At 38.5% G+C, this 10,258-nt stretch overlaps 1 protein-coding gene across 2 annotated transcripts in view; it reads left to right on the plus strand.

Annotated features, from left to right (window-relative positions):
* LOC127420559 (PH-interacting protein-like) overlaps positions 1-8,715 on the plus strand; it is a 59,698-nt gene extending 50,983 nt beyond the window's left edge. For both annotated transcript variants that reach the window (XM_051662932.1, XM_051662933.1), the window contains exons 38-39: positions 562-956; positions 7,344-8,715. In XM_051662932.1, coding sequence (XP_051518892.1) covers positions 562-956; positions 7,344-8,023 — 1,075 coding nt within the window. In that variant the 3' untranslated portion in view covers positions 8,024-8,715. The remainder of the gene's footprint in view (positions 1-561; positions 957-7,343) is intronic.
* Positions 8,716-10,258: the final 1,543 nt, after the last annotated feature.

Raw genomic sequence — 10,258 nt, forward strand, 5'->3', positions numbered from 1 at the left:
ACAAATAAGGGCTTGTGGGTTTAATCAAAGCATTAAAATAATTTGTGAAATTGAAGAAATTAGGAAATAAATATTTTACTATTGCATATAATAAAAATATAATAAAATGTAGATGAAAATTATATTTTATTTTTTATTTTTTAAATTATGAAATACATGAGTTCAAAAAACAAGTGTATATGTAAAATTTACCAAAATTAAAGATGACGAAAAAGAGAGACATATTTTAAGTATTTAGGAATTATTTTTCATGTAATTTATAAGTTTTTAAAGCCTTAAAAGGAAATCATAGTTTATTCCTATTTTATTATTTGATTTATTTGAAGTTAAATATGTAAAAATGACTTCTTAAGGTGTATGAAGCACACATGCAGAAAAAAAGCACGCCTTAAAAAATGACAATTTATATGACAATTAATCGTCACAGCCCTAAAACAGACAATTAATTGTCGTAATCACAATTATTTGTTTGACAATTAATCGTCAGCCAAATTTCATAATTGTGACAGCCCTATGGAGGGGGAAAAAATCTAAACATTTGCTTTCTTTTCTGATTTTTAGTCCAGAAAGGAAAAGGCGGGTCTCTTCTCGCGCTCTTCCACGATCTGACAATGCAGTTCCACCCACTCCTGCTGGACCCTCCCGGACCCTTTCTTTACGACACACACTTCCACAAATCAACGGAAAGGCTGAGCCTAATGTTGCCCCAGGACGGACGCGTAGCTCTGCCCGCTTCGGAACCCAACCCACAAATCCGCCTACTGCTCAGTCACCACCTCCCCCTCCCCCCACCAACAGTAAAACAGCGGAGCCCTCTTCTAGAGTTCTACGCACTCAGAATTCTCACTCCACTGGCATCTCCAGGGAAACCGAGAGCTCTGCGGTCCCCCAAAGCAATAACGGCGGGGCCAGAGAGTCTCGTAGGAAGCTTCGAACACCTGTTAAACTCACACCAGGTGAGTAACATGATCAAACCCGATTTTTATTTTGTTGTCAAAAGTTAATGTTATTGCATGTAAGCGCATTTTTTATATTTCCTGGAAATACTTTCATTCTACAAACACATTCTGTTTTGATCTGTTGTTAGTGGTGTTTGCTAAAGTAAATTAATCAAATCATTACTATTGCTCATTTTGAGGGTATTTAAAGGAATGTTCCGGGTTCAATACAAGTTAAGCTAAATCGACATCATTTGTGGTATAATGTTGATTACCACAAAAATGAATTTTGCCTCTTTTATCCTTTTCTTTAAAAAAAAGAAAGTCACATGACGCCATGCAAGAAGCAGATGTGTGAGCGACGAGCTCTGTGCATTTTGCTAAATTTTTTTATTATTTTCATGTTATAATCTGGTGAAATTTGATACACCCAGTTACACATTTGCTCTTTGAGGCAAAACATGGCAAAGAAGTCAAAATCCTCGGGTTCTGGAGACATTAAAAGACACTTACGTGTTCAGGATGAAAGCCCCGACAGGCCTACAGCCTGGAGACTCGATTTGGATGGCGCGGCGGGAGAGGAGATCCAGCGTCAGTTGTCCAACATGTCGGTGATGCTGACGAAGATTTTTGCTGACTTGGAGGTTCTCGCTGTAATACGTCGATCGATTACGGCGATGGAAATAAAATTCTTAGTTACAAGAGTTAGTTACAAGAGTGATTGATGTTGAGAGACGCATCGATTGTCTGGAGTCTTCGGAGAGGGAATTAAGTGTGAATAACACTTTTCCTTAAAGAAACTTTTGCATTGACGGAAGATTACTTTTGAATTGAAGTTACCGGCCAGTTTGAGAGTGGACACTATGGATGACCGCAAAATATCTACATGCTCACACAAAGGGTGTCTTTTATAAAGTTGACAGTTTGAGTAAGTCATGGTATATACTTTAATGCGGCCTCCGAGTGAATTGACTCGACCATCCGGGGAACCGGGATGCCGGTTTTGTTTCTTTTTGTGTTGGTTCCGCCTGGCGGCTGGAGCTTGTTCTATTGAATAACACTCCTTTGGAACAGCTGTGGATTAATCTGTTTGTTCTTCGTGCTTATTCCTCCTGCTGGCTGTAGTTTGTTTTGTTGAGTATTTTTACGGGACATTGGAATGATTACGTCATCCGCTGAACTCATAACAGCCAGCTCACTGAATATTCGTTTGTCTGTCCGAGGAATCTGAACGGTTTTATATCAGCTGGAATTTGTTTTGTGGAAGATCACACCTTTGAGACAGTTTTGTGAATGAATGTACACATTCTTTGTGTTCATTCTTCCTGTTGGCTGGGTTTATTTTACAAAGTATTTTCTGTTATGTAATTTTGCCTCACAAATTTGTGGGGGGATGTTGCAAGCCGCTGGCACCCCTCATGATATAATATTGGGAGGAGACTTTAATCTTTTGATGGACTCAGTCCTTGATTATAGTGAAGCAAAAGGGTGTAAGCCCCCTAGAGCAACAGTGACACTTCACAGGATGTGTAAAAATCTTGGTCTTGCAAATATCTTGTGACTTTTGAACCCATCTGGTAGGGTCTATAGATGTTTTTCATCAGTTCATAAAATTTCTTCTAGAATAGATTTTTTTTTTTATATCTAAGTCCCTCATTTCATCTGTTGTGGATTGCTCAATTGGAAATATCTTAGTCTCAGGTCATGCTCTGGTGAGTTTAGAGATGTTGCCACATACAGAGAAAAATAAATCATATAGTTGGCGCTTTAATGTATCCCTTTTGCAAAATTCTGATTTTCAACAAATGTTAAAGACTGAAATCAGTGTTTATATGGAGACCAACTGGTCCTCAGTATCCTCTGTGGGCGTGGCTTGGGAGGCACTTAAAACAGTTCTTAGTGGGTCGGATCATACAGTATGCCTCATTCACCAAAAAATCCAAAGCACGAGAACTCGTGGAGTTGGAAGAGAATATTAAAAGTGCCGAGGCAGAGTTGAAGCACCGAATGTCATCTGATGGCCTCAGAGAATTGACTCATCTGAAATACAGATATAATACTATTTTGTCGCAGAAAGTGGAGTTTTGGTTATTCAGGGTAAGACAGTCATACTTTGAGTCGGGGGACAAAGAAGGGAAGCTTTTGGCTAGATATATAAAGCAGAGAGAGTCTTTCTACCATTCCTTAAGTGAAATCTGCTGGTGGTGAAATATTTACCTCGGCCATTGATATTAATAATGCTTTTAAAGAATTCTATCTTGATCTCTATAGTTCCACCAACCATGACACAAGCCCGGATCAGTCTGATCCTTAAAAAGGACAAAGATCCAAGTGAGTGTAAAAGTTACCGTACAATTTCCCTGATCCAGCTAGATGTAAAAATTGTATCAAAAATTTTGGCTAACCAATTAAGTAAAGTTATGACATCACTTATACATATAGATCAGATGGGGTTTATTCGAGGCCGTAGCTCTTCTGATAACATTAGGCGTTTCATCAATATCATGTGGTCAGTGGTGAATGATCAGACTCTGGTCACTGCCATCTCACTTGATGCCAAAAAGGTGTTTGATTTGGTAGAATGGGATTATCTTTTTAAGGTTTTGGAAGTATACGGGTTCGGGAGTACGTTTATTGGATGGATTAAGTTACTTTATAGACACCCAGTAGCGGCGGTACAAACAAATGGATTCATTTCAGATTATTTTACTCTGGATAGGGGCACCCGGCAGGGTTGCCTTCTTTCCCCATTATTGTTCTGTCTTGCCCTGGAACCATTAGCAGCCACGATAAGAAAGGAGGATGATTTTCCAGGGGTGGTGGCGGGAGGTATGGCGCATAAACTCATGCTTTATGCAGATGATATTTTATTATTTGTTTCTGACCCCACTAGATCTATGCCTAGCCTCCACAGAATTATTAATTCCTTTTCTACGTTTTCAGGATATAGAGTCAATTGGTCTAAATCCGAAGCTTTGGCTCTGACAGCATACTGCCCAGAAACGGCTTTCCAGCCGGGCGCTTTCCAGTGGCCCAAACAGGGCATTAAGTATTTGGGTATTTTATTTCCAGCAAATTTGTGTGATTTAGTTAGAGTTAATTTTGACCCCTTATTAAAACGGTTTTCGAGCGATATGTGCAGGTGGGCTTCATTACATTTATCTATGATTGTGAAGGTTAATGTTATTAAAATGAATTGTATTCCAAAATTCAATTACTTGCTGCTGTCTCGCCCTGTAGATGTCCCCCTCTCTTATTTCAAGCAATTTGATAGCATAGCGAAGTCCTTCATTTGGAATGGTAAGCGTCCCAAATTACATTTCAGTAAGTTACATAGGCCGATTGACAAAGGTGGGCTAGGCCTACCCAAGATTTTATTTTATTATTATGCATTCGGTTTCAGACATTTGGCTCATTGGTCGCTTCCACCTGAGAGAGCCCCTCCCTGGTTCTGTATAGAACAGGAAGTTCTTGCCCCATTTCGCCACTGCAGAGCCTTTCTATCAAATTAATCAGAGAAGCTAAGTTACATCCCGTTATCTCGCACTTGAACTCGGTATGAACAAAAGTGTCCAGACTGTTTAATTCAGAAATTTTTTTAAATGTTGCCTCTAGCATATGGCTGAACCCCAAATTATGCATCAACAAGTCCCCTTTTTTGCTGGTCAGAGTGGATTGGGAGGGGGGTTACTACACTCGGTGACCTATATGAGAGCGGAGTGTTGAGATCCTTTGAAGATTTGGTTCAACTTTTTGAGATTCCTAGATCTCAGTTCTGTAAGTATTTACATCTGCGCCACCTGCTCTGTACTGTTTTTGGGAGTGGTTTACACCCCCCTAAAGCGGCAGATACTCTGGGAGTGGTGATTACTGCTTTTGGAAAAGGTCATGAGGCATCGGTGTATTACTCCCTACTAATTCAGTGTTTGGGGGATGGAACTTCAACTTCTCTTAATCTAAATTTGGTATTGGAGGAGGGAGAGTGGGCTGGGATTCTAAAAAACGTCAAATCTTCATCTAGAGACGCAAGGGTTCACCTCATGCAATTTAAGATTTTACAAAGAGTCTATTGGACCCCCTCTAGATTGCATAGGCTTGGTCTTAAAGACACACCCACCTGTTGGTGATGTCAATCAGAAGATGGAGACACGGCCCATGTCCATTTGGATGAGGATTCAGAGTTTTATGTGCGAGGTTTTGGCCTCTCAAATTTTATTTTGCCCCAGACTCTGTATCTTAGGAGATGGGGCAGTCATTAATTTGGAGAATAAGCACATGAAAAACTGGGTCCTAACTAGTATTATGATCGCCAGACAGATCACTTTGAGGAAGTTGGCTGGAGCGCCCCCGTTTCAGGAGTGGTGTTCAGAGATGGCCAGAGTGGCAGCTCTTGAGGAGTTTAGACATGTTTGTGAAGAAGTGGGGCAGATATCTGTCTTTTTTGGAGGGCTCTCGGGGAGGGACAGTGGAGAGAGAGGTGTAGGGGTTTTATGTGTGTGATTGGGGTGGGGTTATAGTGGGGGTTGGATATTGATTCTGTATATGCGTGTTCTGCTATTTATATTTAATGGTTGAATCAATAAAAAATGTTAATCGCAAAAAAAAAAAAAAAAAAAAGCAAAAATCAAGGTTACAGTGAGGTCCTTACAAAGGAAGTGAATGGGGACAATAAAAGTGAACGTGGCCAATTTTTGGATGGTTTAAACTAATAAAGTGAAGCTAATAATTTTATAAAAGCACTTGCATTAATTCTTCTTGTGTAATATTTGAGCTGTAAAGATGTTTTAATTGTCATTTTTAAAGTCATTTTAGGGTTTTAGTGTTTGTTGACTACATTGTCATGGTAGCAAAGTTGTAAAATTGGCTATTACTTTAAACAGAAAAGGTTTATAAGTGATTTTATCACACTAAAATCATGTTTACACACATGTCCTTTTTGTCTTGTGGCAGTACTTTTGAAACAGTGAGTATTTTAAGATTAAAAAATTGCCCCCCATTCACTTCCATTGTAAGTGCCTCACTGTAACCTCGATTTTTGCTTTTTTTAAAGAAAAGGAGGAACGAGCCTAAATAAATTTTTGTGGTAATCAACATTATACCACAAATGCTTTCGATTGAGCTTAACTTGTACTGAACCTGGAACATTCCTTTAACTTGGAACATGAATTATATCCCAGATCATGCACTGATTTTCAGCTGGTGGATAATAAAAAATAAAAAAAAACATAGACTTGCACTGAAAGAGGGATCCAGGCCATATCTAGGCACATCAAAAAATTGGGTTCTGACCAGCATTATGGTTGGCAGTCTTAATTATTTTAAGGGGATGGAAGTCGGACGGAGCGCCATCATTTCCGGTGTGGTGTGCGGAGATGGGGAGGGTGGCTGCTTTTGAAGGGATGTCAAGCAAAAGGCTGGGGGTTCGAGATTTGTTTGATAGAAAGTGGGGCAATTACTTGGTGTTTTTGGGGGACTCTCGGGGAGGGGCTGGGGAGAGAGATGTTTAGTTTTAATTATATATGATTATTATGTTTGTTTTTTTCTTTTTTTTGTGTGTGTGTATCTATTTGTGACCACAGGGGTGTTCGTTGGGGGTTAGGGTGGTTTTGGTGATTGGGGAGGAGTAATGTTTGTTATATGTTTCATCAATAAAAATGTTAATTAAAAAAAACGAAAAAAAAAACAGCCTTTAATCCCTTAAAAGGCTGCACTCGCATTTATGTGACGTTTTAGAATGCCGCTTTCTGCAAACCCTGGAATAAATCGTTTTCTTAAATGCATGTAAAAGTGCTCAAAGTCTTGACAGAATGAAAGATATATATGGAATAAAAGATATAGAATCCTCAGCGATTGCAAATGATGTCCACACAGCAAACAAAGAACTTTGCTTCTAACTACAAGAACAAAAGCGGTAGTTCCAACCACACAACTTTGCAATGCTGTTTGCATATGTTCGTTGGAACTACGGTTTCGGGAAACACCAAATCGTTGAACTATGTAGGTAACAATGGAACTTGTGACCATAGTTGGCTAACGATGCTTTTGGGAAATGCACCCCCGGTTGACATCCGCGGTGCGACTTCGTGGCGCGGATCAGTGACTTTCGGAGTTCAACTGAATTATACACAAACATGCCATTTATATATTCGCTTAAAATTCTCTTATTTGGGCATTAAAATGTGATTGGAATTTGAAGTGCACAATTATCTCAAATAACCACGATCAGACGATTATTTAATAATGGCGACAGGCCTACAGAACATCTTAGCAACTGCATAGCAATAACTTGGCAGTCTCCCAGAACACCTAAGCATCATGGTGACGAGTTTTTGCACAGCCAAGAACCACTCATATTTCCTTCAGTAAATATAGAATATGTTATATATTTTTGTCTTTCTCTCTCAGGTCCAGTTAACCACTCTTCTCCTCAGAACAGTGTGCATCTGAATGGCCATACAAGTCAAGCGACTGTGGGAGTAGGAAGAAGAGGGCGGGGTAGACCCAGATTAGACGTACAAATAAGGACGCCCATAGTAGAGCCAACCCCCTCACCCCAGCCCTCTAGCAGAAAGAGAGGGAGGAAAAGCAAGAAAGAGCTGGAGGCCCTACAAAGAAACTCCACCCATGAGGAGGAGCTTGTTCTGTCTACTAGTGATGAGGGCGGGGCTTCTTCTACAGCCCAGGACAGTAGCCTTTCAGATTCTGTCTTGACTCCAGAACATCCAAGACGAGGTAGACCACGACAGATCAGGACAACAGATCAAACCGCACATACTCCAGCTCTTTCAAGCCCCAAAACTCTAAGAAGGAGCAGTCGACGTGGCATTGAAGAGACCACGCCCCCTGATCCAGGCCCCACCCTGAGGGAGGAGCCAGAAACGTATATGAGCGAGGACGGGACCTCTAAAGGGCAAATGAGAACGCGCAACCAGGGCCGAAGGACAGCCTTTTATAATGAGGAAGACTCTGAGGAAGAGCAAAGACAACTTTTGTTTGAAGATGCCTCGATCACTTTTGGCACGTCGAGCAAGGGTAGAGTCCGCAAGCTCACTGAAAAGGCCAAAGCCAACCTCATTGGCTGGTAACGATGCCAACTTTGCATGTCCTCTGTGACAAAACCCCTTATCCCCACTACACTGGGGAGGGGAACCATTCCTGCTGCTATCAAACTGTCACGATCACATGAATCTTTGATTCTGACTCTCTAAATTGATTCTCACTTTTTTAATATACTTTTTTTGGTGATTTAACAAGGCAGTCTCATGAAAAGTCACTGCCCCTTATGAAAGCCCCCATCTTAAACATTTCTTCCCCAGAAAAATCACAAATGCAGTTTAATATTGATTTCATATGCACTATTTGAAAGCCAGTGAAGAAAGGTACCTGCCTACTTAGTCTTATAAAAATCCAAATATCTGATTTCATCTCTCACGAACGCACTTATGTGTGGAAAATAGCAAGTTTTACTCTGTGTTGTCTCTCTTTAACTGTTAATTTTATGCATTGTTTTTACACAGTTGTTGCTAATGGCAACAAATCAGACACTTCTTTAAAAAAAAAAAAATCTATTTTTAACATTCAGAGTGTTGGTGGCTTTTAAGCTATAGTGGAGCAAGTGCAGAGAAGGACCACATGATTTTTTTTCTTCAGTTTTGTCTTTTAATGTCTTTCTCTACAAGTCAAAAAAGATCAGTAGCAGTGGTAATTTGCATGTTTTTATATAATTAGCAATACCTTGTGCCTTTTCATACTTTCAATACATCATGGTTCATTTGTACTCCCCATTATGTGTATATGTGTGTGTTTTTGATGCTTTACTGGATCGATTTATTCAGTATAAACATGTGTCATTGATCTGTTGCTGGGATAGAGATTAGTGAGCAGTATATCTCTACATGACCAGTGTGTGTGTGTGTGTGTGTGTTCATGTGTGTTTGTTTGTGAGTTGAGTTCATGCAGTTTTTGAGGTGTGTAATTATTCATGATTATTATTATTATTGATGATATAATGGCACTCTGCGCCTCAGTATGCAGACAGTACATTATTTTTAATGTATTTGTCTCTCAGAATGCACTGTGATCCCACTAAGAGAATATCCACAATCACTGCATACAAATACAGTGGCCCAACAAAGTTTTTGGACACTTAAGACACTTAAAAATATTTGTATGTCACTACATAGGTAGCAAAATATCAACCTTAGTGGAGAAACAGCACAAGCACACTTTTCAAGTAAAATACCACAAAAACATAAAAAATAAAAAAAATAGTCATGGAAACCTGGAAGTATCAGCAGGGTTCACAAAGTGATTCATTCATTAGAGAATCAGTCTGAACCACAATTATAAAAAAAAAAATAAATAAATAAAAACCCTTTAAAAAAAAGCTTACAGGAATGACAAACAACTTGAAAACTCTGTATCAGGGAATTTTTATTAAAAGTCAAATTTAAATTAAAAGAAATTAATAAAATTGTAAAACCTCATGGAAATTTCTATGAGTTTTTACATTTTGTAGTTATGCTCTACTTATGCTATAAAATATTTCTTAGTTTAGAAATTACTCTTTGTGAGTAATCTTTATAAAATTATAAAAAAATAAATAAATACCAAGTATTTACAAACAACTAGAATAGTATAAAAATAAAAAAAAATCACACAAAACTCATGGAAAAGTAATGGAAATTAATTGGTCAAAAGGTGTGGGAACTCTGATTAGATATACTGTAAAACAAATTTAGATACTTTCTGATTGTCAATCTTGAACATGTCCATAGATAATGTGATGAACTGTGGTTATGACTTGCATCCACTAAAAGTCTAACTGGTTGAAAGGTGCTTAAGAATGCCTAAGAATGTAAAGTTATCACTTCTTTTATCTAATGCAGTGAAATTCATATATTTTAATTGCATCGCAAGTTTCCATAAACAGTGCATTCAGAAAGTTTTCAGACCCCTTCATTTTTTTCACATTTTGTTATGTTGCAGCCTTATGCTAAAATGCTCTCAATTATAATTATTATTTTTTTTTTTACATCAATCTACACTTCATACCCCATAAAGGAGAAGCAAAAAGCAGATTTTTGATAACTTTGCAAATTTATTAAAAAGAAAAAACTGAAATATCACATTGACATAAGTATTAAAGGAATAGTTCACCGAAAAATGAAAATTTGCTGATAATTTACTCACCCTCAGGCCATCCAAGATGTATCTGAGTTTCTTTCTTCATCAAAACAGAATTGAAGACTTTTAGGATTTCATTTCAGGCCTCCTCCTTTAAACAATGCAAGTGAATGTACTCCATTTTTTGATTGTCC

Source organism: Myxocyprinus asiaticus, chromosome 29 (assembly GCF_019703515.2).
Source record: "Myxocyprinus asiaticus isolate MX2 ecotype Aquarium Trade chromosome 29, UBuf_Myxa_2, whole genome shotgun sequence".
NCBI lineage: Eukaryota > Metazoa > Chordata > Actinopteri > Cypriniformes > Catostomidae > Myxocyprinus > Myxocyprinus asiaticus.